Genomic DNA, 21,953 nt, shown 5'->3' on the forward strand with positions numbered 1-21,953 from the left:
ATGTTGGGAAAGCAAATGTCTGCATAAAATATTAAAAGTTGAGTGTAAAACCAAGCTGTCTCATAGCGTATGTTCACTGTAGCCTAAAGGAAGCAATTTAAAAGTCAGTAACACTGGTGTTTAGCAGTGTTCTGGAAGAAGTTACACCAGTGAGATAATTCTCCCACTGCGACAAGCCTGCTAAGGTTACCACCAATGCACATTTCATATGCAGCTACACGAAATGTTTCATAACATCTCTACAACCTTTGGACAAGTCTCTTTGCCTCAAATCTCAAGTTGGATAAGGATCAGCTTAGTGAAGATGCAGTGTTCCCTCAAAACAGACGTTTTGAATAAAGGGTTCAGTGTAGCAAATGCTTTCTTCAAGCCTATGCTGGGTGCACTCACTGGGGCCAGGTCTAAGGAGAGAGCGCAAGAGAACAACTGATATAAGGTCCCTCTTCCTAATAATTTCAGGAATTTCATTATTTCCTTAGAAAATATTTGGCCAGAGTTTTTGGACATGCATGGGGGGGGGCGGGGAGGTCAGAGGGGTTTGATGCTGAAATGATTGAGTCAGCAATGAATAACAGCAGCAATTCTACTGTAGGGTCAAACCCTAACTAATCTGAGTTCAACTCTTCGAACGTCCTTGGCCCTGTTACAAAAACACAATGTGCATCACATGCTGGGTTGATGCACAGGGGAACTTTCAGAGCAAAAGCAGACAGTTATAGTATAATCAGTTGGAGGAAAAAGGCCCTTTGTGTGTCAGCATGTGCATGTGAGTATGTGCATGTTTCTGATTTCGCACTAAAGAGCATGTTGGTTACGATTTGGTGGAGGCTTTGGTTAGCAGACACTGTCGGAAGTCGCTGCCCATTGACTTCTTTGCAAGGGTGTTTGTCGTCAGTTTGGGCCTTTCTGTCCATCCACATCTTACTCAAACCTCCTCACCAGTAACCCTTTACCCCTCTTTACCCCGCCCCTGGTGTTCTCTCTCTCCCTCTCTCAAACACCCTTCAACTATTTCCCCATCCCATAGCTGCTGTTCCCCTCTCTTGCCTCTCATCATACATTTTTTCAGCTGAGATGAGCCACTTGGGAAAGACAGGATTTTCCATGCATTTAACCACACTTTTCAGACATGTCCTGGGAAAACAAAAATAAAAAATAAAAAAAACAGTTCAGAAAGAGAATGAGAAAGAAAAATTGCAGAACGGATGGAGAGAAAGGTAAGGTGAGTGCAAAATAACCTATAATCACCACAGGGCATCCGTTGTAGGGAGATCGAGGGGTGCACGAGGCAGCTCAAACTGCCGTGTTAATGCTTTTATATCTGATACATATTAAATGGGGGATTATGACTTCATCCATTTACACCCATATATAATTCATATAAGCCCATAAATTTGCCTTGTATACATATGTCAGGGGCAGCATAGTGTGAACGCTGGGGTGAGCTGGCATGGCAAAGAGGGTCTCACGGCCAAGAACACTTTTAAACTTGGAGGGGGCCCTCAGCTCTCCTGTCATCAAGTCGGTCAACACCACAGCCCCTAAACCCATCATTCATCTCTGCCTTTATTACTATACTCTCCTCTTTAACCTTCCAACTCTGATTATTTTTCCCCTTCCAAAGGAGACACATGCATAAGAACGGTGTCAGCGCTCGGATTCTAGAGGTCCTGATGTGACTCCTCGTTGCTGAGAGTTTGAAGAAGTAGGACACGTATGGATTGCGTGATGGGATGGTGACAATGCTCGCCAACTCTCCCGGTTCCTTTATGAAGTTGGAGCTCTTAAACTAATGCTCTCAATCCTGGCAGAAAAATTGTGACTCTCTGCATTCAGTGCCTTCCTTGACCTCTGAACCACAATGACCTTGCCGAGGCATGCTCAACTGAATTCCCTGATGTGTCATATTTTTTAAAGACCAACTACAGCATCTGCCAACAAATTATCCCATCAGAACCAAATGAAACTGTCCTACCTGCCTAGCAATCCAGATAAAGTCCTTCTTACTCCACTTTACCCTCAGTCCCCTAGTTACACAGAAAGATTTCTATCAGCCCCCATGAGATCACAGGTGAAACCTCGACAACAGGTGCTTTTATAAGTGCGCTGTGGCTTTAAAGGGGAAGTGCAAAGTCCTGGTATTTACGCCCAAGCACTCCATTATGTTTTATGGGACGGGGGCTTAAGGTTTAGACGACCAACTGTAAAACACCCAAGTCAAGGGCCCTGGGGATTAGCTCCCCGCTCTGAGCTAGAATACAGCAGGGAGAGGGAGTGAAGGCAAGAGAAAGAGCGGTCCATCCATTAACCTGCCACAGTGAGAGGTATTGACTCAGGAGGGGGAGAGAGACAGAGGCCAAGGGAAAACAGATGACCTATAATAGCCTCTGATAAAGCCAGGCCAGAACTTCATTTCCCAAAAACATATTGATGCCTAAAAATGAAATGGACCTGATATCCACCTTGCAAAGTTTGTGCATCCATCATGCTTTAGCTTGGGAGGTGTTTCCAAAAGAGCATTTTAATTTCAGGTGCTAACAAAAACCCTCTGACTCTGATGAGTTCTGATAGTGTGGGATTGATCTTCCGTCCAGTTGCTTGGATAATGCATTCATCTTTCACTGACAGTCTAACACACACATCAGCTTCTCAAACAACTTATTCAGAGTGCCATTTGTTTTCCGCCTTTCTGCACACATAATGTAAATTCACAGTGTATAAATTACAGCCACAAATTCAGATGTCCCAAGCTCCAGACGTAAGAATGTTCAGCCTTACAATGCATAATGTCAGATATCATCGAATACCACTAAAACCATAAGAAGTGTCAAAACCAAGGGCTGTGAAAACAATGCAAAATATTTATTTCAGCCAAATGTGGAGGGAGGGAAAGAGAGGGGATTATTATCAATGGTATTTTCAGAGGAGAGACTGTTGCAGGACCACAGAGCTGCCTGTGTTAGCCAGATTTTTGAAAACACTACATCTAAGTGGTAACAGGCGCAAACGCTGCAAAAATAAATGCAGGACCTCACAACCATTGTTCCCCTGCATACGCAGTACATTGTTCATCCAGAATTCCATAATTAAGGAGGAATGTCAAACTGTTTGTAGTGCAGCTCTCTGCAAGTCTCTCCAGACATGCCATAATCAAAGCAAAATAAGCAGCCACTTGAGGAGATTATATCTATTATTTTTTTTATTTTTTTTTAGACTGAGAATTCTCTTGTCCTCTTTCTGTCTGTCTCTTTCTCTCTCTTGCTGGTAACCTTCCTTTCATGAGCCCATCCTTCAAACACCCGCAGGGAGGTTTGAACATTGCAATGGCAAGCGTTTAGCCAATGGCTGATGTCTAAATGAAGTAGTTTGCCGGCCACTTGATGAATGAGCTTCTAATGATGACTAAGCTGGAAGGGATGTGGTGGGAATTGAGAGACGGAAGTCACGGCAAACCCACCTGCTCTTCCCCTCTGATGTTGTCAATTAGGCATCATTATGTAGCTATTTAGCGGTCATTTTAAACAATAGGACAGTGCCAAACAGACAATGCTTCCAGCTTAACTGTGATTGAAAACAGTCTGGTTGCTTGATTCATACTATCAGAAAGACCCAAACAATCCCACACACTAGGCCTACTAGTTTTTCTCCCTTTAACTGGTCCTCACATGACAGTGGAAATATTGCCAGACATCTGAATTTTGGTCATTTTTGTCTCTTATTCTGGTTTAGCCATAAAGACCCCCTGCACTGTCCACAAAAATGTCTTAGTCTACCGTGTTGAGTTTCAGTGCACCAAGAAACAAACAATCCTGCTATTGGAGGTCTGGCACAAACCTTGTTACAGCGAATTCCTGAGATTTATTTTCTTTGCCAGCTTTTACTCATCATCTGCTGGCCACAATGAGATTACCACAAAAACAAAAAATTGCATGCATTTGCGAAGGCCTCTGTATTCTCCTTAAGTAGCTGCATGAAACCACATCTCTTGCTTGATGTACAGTACACCTAGGAGATTCTCTACTACTCATATTCATGTGCAAGTGAACTTTATTAGCTGGAAAATCCTTTCAGGCACCCATGTTTAGGGACCCATACCTGCCTCCCCTGGAAACATGTCTTTCAGTGGTTTCCTGGAGAGAGCGGTATGTCTTTGAAATGATTCCCATTGCTACAAGCAAAAGTCATGGTGAACTCTCTCTTCTGACCTCTAATTGCCCTTACGCGCTGTTTAGAATGTCACTCTTTCCAAACCAACTCCCTCCTCCAATCAAGCCAGTTTAATTAGGACCAGTGGGTATAGGAGAGTAAAAGAAGGTGGGGAGAGTTGTTGAAAAATTGATACGAAAATGAGCGGTCTGGTCTGGGCATTTGCTACCAGGAAAGTCATCCGGTTGCGTTTGTTTTGCCCCGCTTAAGTGTGGAACACTGATTGAACCAGGCCAAGGCTAGATTGGACTAGCTGCTCCCAGAGGATTTCCCAGGCCACACAGGCTGGGTGTTATGTTACACTCAGCCTCAGCCCAAATGGTCAGGAAACAGTAGGACTAGACATCAAAACCTCTCTTCAGGGACACATGTATGGAAAGATTTGTTGTTTGATTTACTCTAGGCATGTGAGGCTATGGTGTGGAGTTGGCTTACCAAAATTATTCAATCATGTCAACCAAAAAATGTATCAAATTAAGCAAGGAATGCCGTGGTTAGTAAAAGCTTTTTTGGTGAATTTAAAGGCAGAATGAGTAGGATTTGTCGGTTGTGGTTTGTAAACACAACATTCAAAGTTTGCCCCTCCTCCCCGGCTCGTAGCTTCCTCTTGGACGCGTGCTTACGATCTGGCACCTGGTCGCTACATTTTTAGAGTCCCGCCCACACGTCCTGCACTCTGTTATTGGCTGGGGCGTGCACACCCACTGCCCAGAGGTTGACGCCCAGAAACACCCCGAACACAGCAAAATAGGAAAATACAGGCAGAAGGCAGGATCTCTGCAGACACAGACACTGCCACACACTTCTAATCGCTCACAAATGATGATTGAAATGACTTTTTGATGAGTCTATGCACTCTTTGTTAGGAAAATCCTACTCGTTCTGCCGGTAGGTCTTGTGTTTATTAAAGCACTTAAGATGATTACCAGTGCTAAAAACATGATAACATGCAGAATGTGAAAACAGGGATCTTACTTGTGTGGAGAGGAGCGGTTGAAGCACGTCTTGGTCACATCCGTCACATTGGGGTTACAGCAGTCGCCAAGATCATAGAAGAAGTTTTCCCAGTTACATTCAGGGTCACATATACCATTCCCCTGTTTGTGCTCAGGGCAGCGGCTCCGATGGCCAGACATGCAGTCGCCTGCGTCAAACCCTGTCAGCGGATGGTTGCATTCTGGGTCACATGCATCATCACCAACTTTGCTGATATCACAGTTTGCAAGAATTAACCGATTTCGAAGGGAGGAATTGGTCACGTTGTGAATGCTAAGCTCCCAGGTGATGTTGTACGGGCTAAAGGCATCATTTAGCTGCTGGTGCTGCAGGCTGATCTGGTGGTCTGATACGGTCGGCCTCATCCGTGCATCGTCCCAAATATTTATGACACGATATCGTACTTTCTTGGGCCGACGGAAGGTCCAAAGGTGGTTGTAGTTTTTGATGACCTCAACATTGTCGCAGACTGTTTGACCACAACTTGGAGGCTCTAGTGTTGTGTCCAGTAATCCCTCAGAATTTCCAACTCCACTACCACCCAGAAACCCTAATCGTCCACCTCCTCCCTGCTCAGGTTGAGGAAAGCTACCATCTTTTACAGTCAGCCACTTCCGGCCTGGGTGTTCAAATGTCTCACGAATGACCAGCTGAGGTAGATCTTGGGGGTCTTCATGGCCCTGCATATCCCTGATAATCTGCCTCTGCCCTCGGGCCTGCCTCCACAAACCCACCCTTTCCACTGACCCCCTGTAATTGTGATTCAGTGCATTCCCCCCAATCATCAGCACTTTGCACTTTTTGGTCAAATGGCTGAAGACATCACCAGATTGCTCCCGACTGACGCCCACTTGGGCGCCATTGACAAAGAGCTTCATGTACACACCATCATATGTGACTGCCACATGTGCCCATTGGTTGGGTACGTAGCGAGTGTTGGAGTGAATGGAGGTCACTTTGTGGGCACGGTCAGTTTTAAGGGAGAAGAAGAAGCGGGGGTCACGATTCCCATGTTCACTAACCGCCTGGATGCCAAGCAGCCAGCCTCGGTCACTGGAGGCGTAGAAACACTTGTCATATAGTCCTGGAGAAAGAATGAAAAAAAAAGTAAATTAATACATGCCTGCCTGTACTTCCAGGTGTGAATATAGATGTGAACATGAAAGAAGATTACAAGCAGTAATACAAAGCATTGCTCATCTGTCACCTGTAAGAGACCTGACACTTTCAGTCCACTTTTCAAGAAAAGACATTTTTGAGATCTATTCAAGTCTCATGGATGGAGTCCTTAATGCTAATTTCCTTTTAGTGTTTATTGAACAATATGCCAGTTTCAGTGTATACATTTTGAATGCTATAGATCACTCTGGGATGTTCTGATGATTCTGAGATTATGGAGCTATTTTTTTAATATATGTATATAGTGTGTGTTGTCCTGGAAATTGGGTTGAAGTGCATGTTTAGCAAAGGGAGACCCCCATGGAAATCTCTCTGTATTGGCTTTTCATGAACACTGAGCACATTTAAAGCCGTTCGTGTAAAATGTCCCTTGCCAGTGGGGTAGCCAGAAAAGGCTAGTTTTCTGCTAAAGCCTTGTTTTTGTAGAGGCACCAAAACACCTTTTTCCTGTTTCACTTGGACCGTGTGTGTCAGCTTCAGCATGGTAATGTGTTTTCACTTCTTAGGGGATCTCTGAATGTTAACGGTTTGTTTGTTTAGCGCTTGTTGAGGTACGTGTGTGCAGGCACACAAGTTCATGTCTGTGTGTGTGTGTGTGTGTGTGTGTGTGTGTGTGTGTGTGTGTGTGTGTGTGTGTGTGTGTGTGTGTGTGTGTGTGTGTTTGTTCGAGCATGTTCGTGACTATGTGCATATATTCATACGGTCAAGTCAAAGCGTGCAAAGATTCCAAAGCACCTTGACATGCCTCACAAGGTCCATTCTCAGCATGTGACAGTCTGTGTTCGCAGGTGATTCTGGGGAGAGACCAGAACTCCACTCTTGTCACAAGACTACATTCCTGGAATTTGATGTCAGGGCAGCAGTTCTAGCTATGGGCTTTCTGGCAATTATGTCTATCCACAAAGAGACACTCAATCTGTAACCTGCACACTCAGCCCCATTAATGTATGAAGTGTCCTTTGAAGTTGCTTTTGTGCACTTCATGCCTGTAAATACCCTTCATATTTGCCTCTGCTACCTTTACTATGGTCTGAAATTATAAGATGATTATCACAGTGGTGATCACATCTTTTCCTCAATGTACTTGTCCACTCAGATGTCTTTGTTCCCCATCGATTAGGCTACCTGAGCCTGCAATAAGTGGCTGGCTAATGGTGATTGCACGGACATCTTGCTAACTTTGACCTGTCTCTAATTAGATGCACACTCCAGTATGCATTCATTAACTTGGTATTTCAAGGGACTAATGTTCAAAGAGTGAGGGCTGGGTTCAGCGTCAAGGTCAGTCCTTTGGTGGATGACGTTTTCAGGCTTTCCACTACACTGGAAGGAAAAAGCCTTCCATCTGTCAACTAGTGCACTCAAGGCTAAAAGGTGTGCTAAAATGCTCGTAGGGTTCCTAGTGTAAACAGCTGTCATAATTCTGCCATGCTCAATTAATCTAACACACTACGCTTTTCCAGACCCTGCACTGCGCCTCCTCTGGCTCACACAAATACACCTACACACACAAGTGCACATACTTAGGCAGACATGCATATATACATGCTCATGAACAAATACACACACTCCCATATGTGCAGACAAATTGAAACGCTGAAGTACACATTTGTGTCCTCTCAGGAACACATGCAAGCATGAAGGGATTTGCATGTGCACTCGCCACGGTAGAGAGCTGTTCCTGTCAGGTTCAAAGGCAACCTTCCTTGCACTTGCCATTTGTCTTCTTCCAAGAAAAACACACTCAGGAAAAAAGAATAAGTAAAAAAAAAAAAAAAAAAAAAACACGCACACACATACACACAAAGAAAAATGTCACAAGGACTTGATAAAAAGCAGGGAGGAAGGGAACAATGAAGACTCCGTTTACTTTTGAGCTGTTCTGGCTCTGAAAGGTCAAAGAAAGGCACTTTTCATAGTCATACTAAAGTGGCCGCCGCAGCAATCTCCCTGAGGAGACAATGGAAAATTCCATTGATATTTTAAAAACAAACTTGACGAACATAACAAGGATATTGATTATAAAAATGTCATCACAGCACTTAAAAACACTTGACTTTAAACATTTGACTTGACTGTCAAGTTCCAGACTGAATTAATTCAACTCACTAGTTTTAGTGAGTCACAAATGATCTAACGACAGCACTTCAACATGTGTTTGAATGTCAGATGACATCAATTAGAAACCCTTTTTTTCTGCACTTTAACTTATACTGTGACACTGTCATCACAGAAAGCCTTAAATGTGAGCACATTAATCAGGATCTGGGGTATTCAGCAACACTTTTCCAAACACTCATTAAAGCACAGTGAGGCACTGTCATATCATGACCATGATAATGATTCAAACTAATAAGAAGACTGTGAAGATGTTTCTAGTTGAGGAAATGAGTGCTGAGGGTAAGTGTTACACTCAGTGTTTCAAACTCCAACCACTTGCCAGGTAATTAGTCATGATCTCAAGATTATTCATCTTCCTCTTAGTCTCCCAGTTACATTTGACTTTGATGACACAGGAAGCAGATACAGTCTTTAACCATCGGTGAAAAAAGGACCCTCAATGAGCTAAATTTGTTTTTCAGTAAATTTTTGTGTGTATCATCACACCAGAAGACAGCACAAAAATATATCTGTTATCGGCGCAATCATCTGCCAGCGTCTGCAAATAATTGTCCCCGCCAGGTCATGGAAGAAAGCCTCCATGCCTCTTGTGATTTATTTTCCTCTTCCTTTGATGCGGGACAACCCAACGTGACCCGGATACAGGGGCTAATAGGGCACAACAAAGTTTGCATAACATTTGGACGCAGAACTTGATGTTCTGATTGTGTGCGTGTGGGCATGTGCACATACACGTGTGCGCACGCGTGCATGCGTGTGCATGTGTGTGTGTGTGCGCGTGTGTGTGTGTAGAAACTCTTACAACGTTTCAAATGCTTTCAAACCTGGGATCAATTCTGACCACATGTAACTGTCACACTCGGGAAATGACAGCACAGGAAACGCTTTTCTTCTAGAAGTCTTGTGCTTCGATTTAAAGGGCACAAGACAATCCACACTTGTATTTGATGATGGGTTTGAGCTGTCATTTGTGGTGTACAAAGTAAGAGCTATTGATCCCTGAACATTCTCTTTTCACTCAAAGGTGGTCCTGCTCTACCTCGCCAAGGAATTCTTATAAAAAAAAACTCCACTTGAACAACTCAAGTTCATCATATTGTCAAACCAGAGTATACAAGTGCAACTTTAATACTCTGTAGCTTCAAGTTTCTCCTTTATATTTCTCAACCATTGTTGCTAGATGAAGATATTCCACATAATTATGAGAACTGTGTGTGCGCAAGATACAAACAAATCACCAGGGCTGGCCAAGGATGCAAAAGTACCAGACCACTTCAGAGCTTCCAGTTTTCATTTTTCAAGTAGAGACTGTGCTCACAGTGCGATGATTCCCCACCTACTGCACAGAAAACAACCACATACAGTAAGTCAACATGTGGCAAAATGATGAATTGAAATGTGGATGAAAGAAAAGCAAAGAACAAATGAAAAAGAAAGAGAGGGAGAAAGAGAAACTGTGGTGGTCAAAACAACACAGTAAAAAAAAAAAAAAAAAAAAAAAAAAACAGCTGCTGCTGCAAACAACACTGTGCTGGGATCAAAACAAGGGGATGGAGCATTTTTAGAGGCAGTGGGATTTCTGAGGCCTGAATTGGATTTAAAAGATTAGGCTTTATTGAATTTGTTTGGTCATCATATTTGTGCTCTTTTGGTCCCACTGATGTGAGCACAATGGGAGTCAATCTTAAAAATGAACACACAAGATTATGCATGAGTAGTAATCTCTAGCAGGCAGAAGCCAGTACAAGATGGGAAGGGGAGACAACAACAACACCTGTACAAAATACTCTGATCCACATCTGCAAAGGCTATAATGTTCATTTTCTATTAAGATTGAGTCCAGTCTTCAGGACTTCATTCAACCCTACCATCACTGCGGTGGTCATTATTTGTGTTGTTGCACTGGACTGCATTGTACTGTACAGATGTTCCTGTTATTGTGTCCATCCTTTGTAAATCTAAGAGTCACTCAGGTCAACAGACCCTCTCACCCCCCTCTCCCTCAGTTTGAGACTCTTACAAGGGATTGGTTTTGCAGAGCATGGCCCTGCCAACTGGCTAGCACTACCTAAAAGTGTACTCTATCTCAATACACACACGCATAAATGATTATTTATGTGTGGTGGTGGTGGTGGTGGTGGTTGTGGGGCAGGCAGTTGTTTTGAGGGATCCAGACAGACAGAAAATAAAGGAGCATGTAAATTTACTCATATGGTTTCATACAGTCACCAAATGTGCAGACTGGCATACAGGAGGCTGAGGAGTTCAATTCAGTTCAGTTCAGTTCAAAGGCAGCCATCTGCACAAGTACTGTGGCAGGCAATGAGTTGTGTATGCAACGCTCCCTATCGGCAAGGAAAAGAAACAAAAAAAAACCTGTCCTATACTGTAATGCACAAAAGCGCCATTGGTCAAAACAGATGATGCAGAACAGTTTTTACACCTTTCTGGTGCCCCTTTACGCATGGCTGCAGAGCTGGCAGGGCAAAAAAGAGTGCGCACAACAAGTGACAACTACTGAGTGCCAAGCTTTCCTCCTCCGACGGGGATCTGCTCAAGTGTCTGGTGTCCTCCTCTGCGCAGTCAGTGGACAGAGATGCATCATCACTATCTGATTGTGCCTTAAATTAGAAACTCGCCGAATAGCCCGTGATTTCGCACAGTGGTCTCCGTTTTGGAGAGGCTGTGCAAGACACCGCCGGTCAAAGCACATTGCACAAAAACAAGCAGGACATTTTTGGGGCAGGAAGGGAAACCCTGGATCTCTCAGTTCTGTCCCGTAAGTCCGGTAGCCAATCCAAAGGTGTCGGTTTTTTGGGGGGGACACTCAAGCTTTGCGGCTTGAGCTGCGTGCTTTGAGCGCCTTACGCATGCAACACATCTCTCCCGCTTTGTGCCTAACGTGACGTGCTCGCTCACAAAGTTTTGGCCATTACATCATAGTTTTAAAATAGCCAAGTCGGTTGAGAGAAATTACATTTTACGCACAGTGACATCAGCTGCCGGTCAAATGATGCGGTAGCTTGTATCTGCTGCCCGTACTCCTCAATTAGATTTTATGATCGTAACCCGCAGAAATCAGCATTCCAAAGTGGAAAACGAGAGGAAAATGATTATTTTGGGGTGAAATAAAATCATATTGCAGCGATTTTCTCTCTGTAAGGTGGCCAACTTAAATGTGATCAAAATCTTCAGTGACCCGATGCTTGCACTACCTAAAATATCCGCTATACTTTTCAGAGCATTACATCATTGTCTAGTCTGATAGATGAACTCATTTTCAACTCGCTGAAACTGCATGTTGCTTTGTTAGATAGACTACGTGACACTGGGATAAAATATTGCACATATGCATGTTTACTTCTCATTTTGCAATTTAACTCGCGTTGGAGTTTCACTAATAGAAGGAGTTGGACTGACGATTGGATGGAGGATGTGTAGACTATCCTACCTGCAATCACTGTGGGTGATCGTTGACCTCCCTCCGGTTTGATCCACATCTCCAGGGTGAAATTTCCTCTGGGTATCTCCACGCCGGGCTTCAGCCGTAGCTGATCTCCCCTGCCGGTAAAATAGACAGCTTTCCCCCGGTCTGGAGAGTTTTCCTCCGCCTGAGAGGAGCGCCGACGCTGGCGAAGCACCCGTCGCTCCAAGCCGGGCAAAGACCGTTTGCCCCGGGGCAGACGTGTGGCACAAGCCCCTGGGATGGTGGCTTTCGCCTCCCTAATGCGCACCAACTCCCTCTTGGATCTCCCCTTTCTCCGGACTGTCCCGCACTCTGATCCAAAACACAAGATGAGAATCACCAGGCAAGACACCCAGGGAGATGTCCAAAGTTTCATTTTTCGGGATAGGAAATGGCAAAAAAATATTTAAAATAAAAGGAAAAAAATAAAAGAAACAACGGAATAACTAGAAAAAAATGTATGTCCACAATGTTCTCCTCTTTGGAATCCTCTCGAGTTTTTCCCTCTGTCTTTTTTTACAGCGGTAGAATGTCAAACCGTAGAAACTGTCTAAATAAACCCATAAAGCTATGCTGTTTTTCCCTCTTTATAATGCTAAGCCACGACCCCCTCTCTTAAGCAAAACTACTCTGGAGACATTCAGGGGACACAGGAATATTTGATTCATGTATGTGTTCCACGGTGCCTTTTCAATGGGTCCCATTTAGCCAAAGGGATGACTAATAAGTAATCAATCAAGAGGGGGGTCCGGCCGATGCCCCCCTCATCCCCTTTGGACGGTAGGAGTTACTCGCAGAAATCCACAGTTGTCCGCCAAGCTCCTGTCACACCTTTTTGTTGTTTCCTTATCCTACCCGTAAAACAGCATGAGAAATGGCACATATTAGATTCCAAAGAAAAGTGACAACAAACCGACCTCTCATATTTATTACAGGAAACAAGAGGTAAATTGTGATCAAAAATGGAATCCAAACTTCCCTTTGCCTGTGTGCCTGTACAAAAGTTGAAATGCACTATAGTATCTGGTAAGGCGAATGAGAGAAAGAGGGACAGAGAGCTGCAGAAGTAAGCATCGCGGTCCTCATTGATTGCCTGGAGCAGAGACACTTGGAGGAGTCGGAGCTCGTCGTCCGCTTTAGAGGCAGTTTCCCTCTCAAGTCTTTTTAAGAACAACTCATGTTTCAAATGTTCCGGGGCTGTGTTGTTTCTTTCTTTCTTTTCTTTTTTTCTTTTTTTTTTTTTTCAAAGTGGGAAGTCACACAGGTAGGCAACTCTCACTCACGGTAATTCCCTCCATGGCACATAGTGATAGGATGGTGTTTACGGAGTTTGAAAGGCGTATATGTATCCCTCTAGCGGTTACAATTTAAACAATCCAACACTTCCACCAAGTCCACAACACAGGACCATAAGCAAGCAGTGTGAGAACATGAGAGAATTATTCCAAACCTTGTTGCTTTTTGTTGAAATCCATCCTGAAAGCTGTGTTTTAGAGTTTATTTCATTTTCAGACTCTTATATATGACACTGGCCCTCCTATAGATATACATTCAAGCTGTGCAATGGAAATATTTAAAATCTGCTGTGGAATAAACGATATATTGTGCCAAATATGATTGAGAGTTCATTGCTTTTATTCTGTTGTGTTACAAAATAATATTTGCAATCCATAGAAATCAATATACAATGTGTTTGTGCAGTTTAAGCTACCAGAAGGCTACTAACAGACTTTTGGAAAGTGTGTTGTATTCTGTAAAGAGACACCGAAGTGCCCCCTCAAAGTCATGTTTCCCATTAATGTCTTTTCAAAATAAAGTAAGCTGTAGATCACAGAGGTAATGGGGGAGCAATGACAAAGCTTTAGCACTTCTTGTCCCTTCTTACCTTAATTTGATGGATCATATGTCCTCTCTTCTTTGTTTGAAAGACAAACTTTGTTTTTAATCGCAAAATGGCAATGAGTGCACTGATGTGCATATTTTCTGCACGTTATTTACTTATTTTTACTAATCTGCTCAAATCACTTAACTCCTATTTAAGTTTAGTCCAATTTACTATAACCACAGTGATTGTTAAAGGGATCTGAAAAAAAAAAGTGAGGGATTTGTAAGTTTCAGCTTGACTCACACATCTGAATGTTTACTGACCCGTCACTTGAGATGGATGTGAGTTTCAAAACCACACTCTCGACGAAGGCTTATGAGCCTTTGAGAGCAGTGACGAAGCCCTCGTGAGCCTCGGCTGCTGAGTGAGATGCAAACGATCTTTTGGCCGATGTTGCTGTTACTGAGAATATTTTGACGCGGAGAAGACCCTTAACGGCTTTCCATAGAAACCGTCAGCTGGAATGTCAGTCTCCTCTCTGTTCTCCCACGGTTGTTTGTTGTAAATGTGTGTTTAGACAGCCAAAACTTGCCACCTACCATAAAGAGAAGAGAGAACAAACATTAAATATTTGCTTTCTTTTTCATATGGTGTTGCGACTTTGGGCCACATATTTCCTTTTGTGTCTCGGGCAAGGGGATATGACATATTGAAAGGTGTTTGACCTTGAAAGTAGCTGGGAGCGGAGTTTCACATGGACCACAAGTTTAAATCTTGTCAAAGGAGGGAGTTGATAACTCTGTGTGTCCACACCGTCGCATGACGGATTGTTAACACACATTTTCCTTTCAGATCTGGTTGTGTGGCAACGCTTCCATCTCTTTGAGAGGGTTTTTGTTTGGGTCCTTGTCTCAAAGATCGCTGATTTAGCTGAGATTGCTTGCTTTTGAAGCACATTTTGTGCTAAAATGCAGGCTTTTTTTCCCCAATTGGCCTATATTTGTTCAACCAGCAAGGGTCACAGGCTTAAATGAAATTTAGTGTTGCAATGTACTGCAAGAGGCTTTTCATAAAATGTACTTGATATCAGAAGTTAACACTGAAGGATAGTGGAAATGCAAACCCACTACGGTGCCAAAGTATCATGACAGAAGGTGAAAGACTTCTCCAGTCCTGTAATTACATTCTTCACCTAAGAACAGACTGTCACTCTCACTCTCTGTAAAGGAACATGAGTGCTGAAGATAGAAAAGATGACCTAATGTCTTACAGTCAGCATCTGTTCAGATTGGTACACTATGTACAGACTGAAGGTTGGGGGGGGGGGGGGGGGACCCTTTGAAACATGCTCACATAAAGGTCATTCACCATCCCTCCGTTATGCAAGGAGATTGAGCTGAATTGTTTTAATGTAGTCTTGCACCCACTACCCAACCCCTCAGGGCATGGACCAATCGACCTGCACAGACTTCAAACTGTGTGCCTCCCCGGCTCTGCCATTTGCCAGCGAGAGAGCGTCACACAATCTCTCCTTTTCAAAACAGGCTGATTCCCGGTTATTCCTGGATTTGATGGCCAGAAAGACAACATCCCATCTTAACCCAATGACCTGTGATGGTTCATGTCACGGAGCCCCTGTGCAATGCTGCAAATCCCACTGCAAATCTGAGTCAGTGCGTAAAGTAGAACCCGCTGCATGGCTTTCAGAGAGGCATGATGCTGAGATCAGTCAGGGGTCGGCGGTGAATAAAACACAGCTGGACGATCACGCACCTCTGACACTGTTGAATCAGGAAAAAAAAAATCTAAAAACAAGAAACCCCCAATTATCTGACTCAGATTATCTGAGCCTTTTGTCATGCAGTCGCCTCTAATATCCGAACCCAAACATCTATCCTTACATGTAAAATAAAAGCCATGTGGTGTGGACTGATCTTTGCCCATGTTTACTATTTACACAGTAAACTGCACTAAGTGGAATATAAAGAGTTGTAGCAGTAAATGACATCGTAAGGATTATCCACATCATTATCTGAATGCATGCAAACATTTTTGGGGCTTTTTCTCTGTCTCTCTTGCCACTCACTTCTGACCCAGAGAGATGACATCTGTGCGGTCTAAAAGTAACAGCTTGGTGATTTGAGTAAAATTTGAGCACGTTGTATGAACACGGAGCTCAGTTGGTGAATAATCCAAAAGCGTTTAACTTTTGTTTATATCGACTATGACGTGTTAAGAAACAAAGCTAAATTTACTTCGTCTAAAGCATGTAGAGCAAAAGCATCCTCAAACTTTATCTGACGCTCCACTTTGCACTACGGTGATGCAGGCAGCCATTGCGGTGTCCCTATCACTTCAGTTTAGAGCAAAGTGGTTGCAGTATTGTACAATAATCCCACTACGTCATCCTAGCAACTGTGGAGCAGTGTGAGTGGAATAGGAAAAAAAAAACATTGTCCTATAATCCATTAATGCACCCAGCTTAATCTGTGACTGTGGCTGTTCTAAAGTGCAAACCTAAATGCTTTTTGCCTTTTTGTGTGTGTGTGTGTGTGTGTGTGTGTGTGTGTGTGTGTGTGTGTGTGTGTGTGTGTGTGTGTGTGTGTGTGTGTGAGTGTCTGTGATCTGGAGAGTAAAGTGATATACGCTCGAGTGTCAACAATGTTAACACGTTAAAGAATAATGCAGATTAGGTTGACAGTAAATATGGAGGAATTCTGAAGGGTTGGGAGATGTGAAAGGAAAATAAAAGCAGCGATTTCATAATAGAGGCTATAACCTTGGCTCTTTCTGAATAAAATGCCGTTACAGAATACCCATTAAAGCCCTTAAGAGTATAATCCCGCACTACCTACAAACTCATACCAGGTCGAATTTTCAGTGATTCCATGAAAACTGTCACGCAGGCAGTTTCTGGTAAAGAAAAAAAGAAAAGAAAAAAAAGAAAGAAAGAAAGCACTTCTCAATACGTGCTGACGGAGCTGGAAGTGTTGTTTGTTACTTTTAACCAGAATATCGCAAAGATTACAGAAAATGTATACATTCGCGCAAATCGGGTTTAATCTTTTCTAATGCTTATGACAGCTGTCATTTATATGCGCTTAGCATGGAAGGGCAGTCAGTTCAGGACGATGCCATTCTATATGTGAACACTGGGAAATAGAGCTCGCCATTGTGTTACGGCTTGAGAATCAAAACATAATCCGAGTATTGTCAGAGTGGTGTGTGAAATAGCAGAGAGTAGTCAGATTACTGTCCGCTGTGATGCATGAAATCAACAAAATGTCACTTTTTATTGATGAAAACTGAGATGCCAATTGTTCCATCTTAATAGATGTGAGTTAGTGAAGTCTACTGTTCAATGTTACATGAACTCATCACAGCAGAAAGCAGTCAGATCCTCGTGGATCACAGGGAACGGGAGGTTAACTCAAAGCACGTGGTTGTGTCCTACTTTAATCATCTCTCCTAAGTGCATTTGTATCGCACTGCTATGATATATTACATTCTAGCCTTTTTTTTTTCTATATGTCACCCCAATCCCACCCCCCAACTTCTTCCTTTATCCAAGTGCTACATCATTTATTAGTCATAGCTTCCAGCTGTAGAGCAACAGAAAGTAAGAGGATGTGACTATGTTGTATCTCTGCCTCTAGCTGTTCTCACCGCAGAGAGTCCTGTCTTTATATACCCCAGTCAGGCTACATCTGTCCACTTATCTGCACCTTCAAGGCAGATTTTCACTGTCAAACTACAAATGTTTCTGAGAGCAAAAGGCAGTTTTCTCCTAGTCGCCACAATTTTGGTGAACAGCAACATTTTTAGGCCACAAAAGCATCACATTTTCACAGACCAAACCCTGATATAAGTGGTGGAATGTGCCTAGGTAGTGTACACACTGCCACCTGCAAACAAAACACCACCTTATGTAACTTTTGTCATCTTGTAGCACAAAATATACACTTTCTCAAGTAAATGGCCGTCAGCAGCACCCGATTCCCTTATATAACAGCTCATGGAGGCGAACTGAGGTAACATGTATCATTCCATGCAAACTTCCCAGTCAGACCCGCTAAGACAGAGGAACAAGGAGACAATTGAAAATGCAACTTATTTCTCCAAAGATTTCTGTCCACACTTGCATTTTTTATCATCGTCTAAATATCTGGTGTCCACAGCATAATGCAAAAAAATGCCAGTTATTTTCTTCTTCATTGTATTTCTGTTGAAGATTGGTTGACAAACAATGGCATGATACTTCACCACCAGCATCTGGTAAGCTGTGTGGTTGAATGGGTAGATTTCTTTGACAAACTCTGCTGCTGATGTGCATCGTTTAGCCCGAGCTGGTAAAGCTCAGTCCTGTGGCAGCTTCCTTTGTGATTCTGAGCGTGTTTTGACTTTTCTGTCGTCAGACTACCGGTTAGCATGAAGTATAGAAATGCATAAGAGATGTATATGTGGTGGAAAGTTGATATCGTTCTGTTTCTAGCAAGTGGAAGTGCAATGGCCATGTTGGCCCAATCCATACTGCAATGCAAGACTGGCATGTTCAAATTTATCCGCTTTGCAGAGCCAAAATATACACACACACACACACACACACACACACACACACACACACACACACACACACACACACACACACACACACACACACACACACACACACACACACACACACACACACACACACACACACACACACACACACACACACACAATAATACTTTGATCAACCTTATTCACAATTTTTAAAACAGCAACCCTTAGAATCACACTGCTTAGATTTTTCTACCTCAGCCTTGACACACGATGAGATAATCCAGTCCACTGAGTAAGATGCACAAGTCCATTGCCTCTCCAGTCGAAGCATGGCTAAATAATATGGACCATTCAGGACATTAATGTAACACAAAACTGCTTCTTTTCGTGCCAAACTTCCTGCACTGTTCAGCCTCTTTGAGCAGATCAGTTATTTCAAAATGTAAAAAAGATATATAAAATAGTTTAACAGGAGTCCTGGGTCTTTAACTCCCAAAGTAAGAACTAAATATTTCAGTGGGGCACTTCAGGAAATACAGAACCACGCTGAACATCACATCATTGTCTACATATGTAAATGTGCATGAGGAGTGTGTTCCTCATCATCTTCACATCCTGGATTTTAGCCTCTGTTGTGAGCTGTGTGGTAAACAATAACCCATTATGGGTCCCCAACGGCACCCAAGGCTTGCCCTTGGTTTAACTCTACAGCTTGTGGGGAAGAATTATATGTGCAGGGGAGCAGAGTACGGCAGAGTCAGCACACCACCGCTTGCCACCACCACTGCCCCTCCGTCTAGACGTTAGAGCACGTCCATATGGAGATGGTTAAAAAGCTCATTAGCCGGCCTACTTGAAATACAGTTGCAGTGACGCTTGTCCATAAAAACACAAAGTAGAGTGGTTTCTGCAGTGGTATTAACCAGGTTGAAGCATCAAGCCCCCAGGACTGACAACAATTTGGCTCAGGCCTCCGGTTCACCAAACGATGGCTGAAACTGCATGCTTTCCAAGAAAGGAATAAGGAAAGAAATTATTTCTTGGAAGAGTTCTAGACCTTTTTGCTTGAGGTAGTATGATCCATCTGTGTGAGGAAGAGTGGAAAAATGTCTGGTAAGGTGAATGGGATATGGCCCATTGGAAGAAAAATGGCTTGGTCTTATTAAAAACATTTAGGGCGACCAAAGGACTGCTTTAGGGCAGGGAAAGGTTTGAAGAGAGTGCTAACACCAGATTCATGCAACAGCCCTTCCCAGTTTGTCACTACTGAATTTTCAGCATTACATGCACACATTGAACTCATTGAGCTGAAACTCAAATCCTCCTACCCTTATTTGCAAGATGTTCTTTTCATAAAATAGATTATTGTGTAGGCTTTTGTATCGTAACATACACCAATAAAACCGATTATTTTTGGAACAGTATATCTGACCCCATGTGACATTTGGTGAGTTGTAGATTAAAGCGCCTTATGCCCTTTTGACACCGACTGTACAGTCAAATAGATGTCTGCAGGTTAATAACATACTTGCACAGCCCTTGAAGATTTAACCACAAAATTTCTGTTTTTACATTAATAAAACATGACCTAAACAATATTCCAGCCAATCAGCAAATGTAAATGATATACAGTAATTTATATCAACTTTAAAGTGTTTTACTTTTTATTCATTGTTTTGGGTTTACGGCCTGCAAAAAGCTCAGATAAACTCATTGTATTCTATCTGCTCAGTGCCAAAAGCGAGCCAGACAATGTTAGCAACTATCTTGTGAACTCAGTGGAGCTTTTAGCAAATTATGAGCCAGATATTTCCCTCAGGAGTTGGTGGAGAGGAAAATGGAGCTAAAAGGAGCTTGAATATTGCACTTACATTCCTCAGGTGAACACAGTTGGACTTCAAATGAACGCCAGTGTTGTTCCGTCTCCTCGGGATGTAAATAAGTTAACAAGTTAATCAACTTTATGTTAAAATATATCAATGTTATGTTTACTGCTTAGCCAAAAAATTAATTAATGATTAATGTAGGTTTAAGCAAATATTTTTGAAAGATATCAAAAAGTCATAATTTTGTAATAACTTTTTTCATCACAAAGACTGATGGCTTTAAGAGGATATGTTAAAGGACCAGTGTTTAGGATTTCCCCCTAATTTCCGTAGCATTCACTTTCCATCTGTGACCCCTATGATGTAGCTACTCCATATCAGGAGTGTATCTACGTTCTGTTACGCAGAGAATGCGCGCCAGGTCTATTTTTGACGGACAACACATCAGTCTAATTTAGACGCAGAAAAACTGTAGCGAATCTGGTAAATTTTCAAAATAAAACACCCTGTGCTGACTCCCAATCGTACGGACAAAAAAAGAAACCGTTTAACTACAAAGCCTACTTACCCATACCAGAAGCACAAAAATCAAGGGAAACTGACCAAATAAACACAATCTGAGCAAGTCAACAAAGCTGGGCAGGCAAAAGAGATGCAGCGGGTGGGGATTGGAGATAAGTGGAGGACAGAGTAAATGTCATATTCTGCCCATAGAGCCCCCTAAATCTTACATACTGATCATTTAATGGTCACAAGCATGGTCTCAGAAAGGGAAAAAAAGACTTTAATTTCCTATCTTAAATAAGAGATGATTTTCAGCGATCAAAAAGCTTAATCAAATTACTGCATACACTGACTGCATAAGGCGGCACACAGGCTGTTAAGGGATGAATCAGATTTGACAGCAGTGACCACAGAGCAGCAGCGACACTTTTAAGCACTAAGGAGAGAAAACCTCAAACATTACAGATGAAAGATATAGATAACAACTGTCACTGCAGTTTAACTGGTTTCAAAGTGAAGGTAATGCTGCCGTAGAGCTTGCCTCAGCACAATTTGTTCCATCCAAACAAAGCACCTGCAGCGTGGAGGTCAGGAGGGCTCAACATCGTGCACAGTGACCATTTTTTACATATAGCAGCAAACAAAAGGGAATCATCACAGACCCTACCTGATGTTTTAATATAATATTGCAAATTGTTGGTTCTCTGTAGATAAAAGAGCTTGGTCTGTACCAGCTCTATATGGAAAGTGTCCTGAGACAACTTCTGTTGTGATTTGGCGCTATACAAATAAATTGAATTGAATTTAATTGAATTGAATTGAAAATTGAATGTTTTACATACAGAACTAAATATGAATATTTACTACAGTATATGCTACTAGTGAAAGAACAACTAAAACTAAATCGATGGCTGTCAGAGGTTGGACGAGCCCCACACAACAGCAACAAAGTCAACATTTTCTCAAGTGTCCTATTGAGCACATATCAAAGCTTCACACCTATTAAAGTTTTGCCTTTATTAATACAACCAAGCCTCGTTGCTCAACACCTTTGACGCTGTGTGTTTCATTAGCGGGTCATGTTTACACTCATTTGAATGATCAAAGAAACACGACGTGCCAAACGCTCATAAAGAGAGCCATAGAGTGGCGCCAGTGTCACGGCTCTGCATCGTCCTGTAAATGCGTACAAGCATGCACGCTTGCACATCAGCGTTCATCTATGGGACTGCGTTTGAGTGGATTGCACATGGTTGATGGAGGTGTGTTTGCTCTGCAAGGAAAC

At 42.7% G+C, this 21,953-nt stretch overlaps 1 protein-coding gene across 1 annotated transcript in view; it reads right to left on the minus strand.

The window, feature by feature from the left end:
- pappaa (pregnancy-associated plasma protein A, pappalysin 1a) overlaps positions 1-12,892 on the minus strand; it is an 86,655-nt gene extending 73,763 nt beyond the window's left edge. The window contains exons 1-2 of the mRNA XM_070989799.1: positions 11,954-12,892; positions 5,182-6,286 (exon numbers count right to left, since the gene is read on the minus strand). Coding sequence (XP_070845900.1) covers positions 5,182-6,286; positions 11,954-12,344 — 1,496 coding nt within the window. The 5' untranslated portion in view covers positions 12,345-12,892. The remainder of the gene's footprint in view (positions 1-5,181; positions 6,287-11,953) is intronic.
- Between the last annotated feature and the right edge of the window lie 9,061 nt (positions 12,893-21,953).

The sequence above is a fragment of the Chaetodon trifascialis genome, chromosome 20, assembly GCF_039877785.1.
Source record: "Chaetodon trifascialis isolate fChaTrf1 chromosome 20, fChaTrf1.hap1, whole genome shotgun sequence".
In the NCBI taxonomy this organism is placed as follows: domain Eukaryota; kingdom Metazoa; phylum Chordata; class Actinopteri; order Chaetodontiformes; family Chaetodontidae; genus Chaetodon; species Chaetodon trifascialis.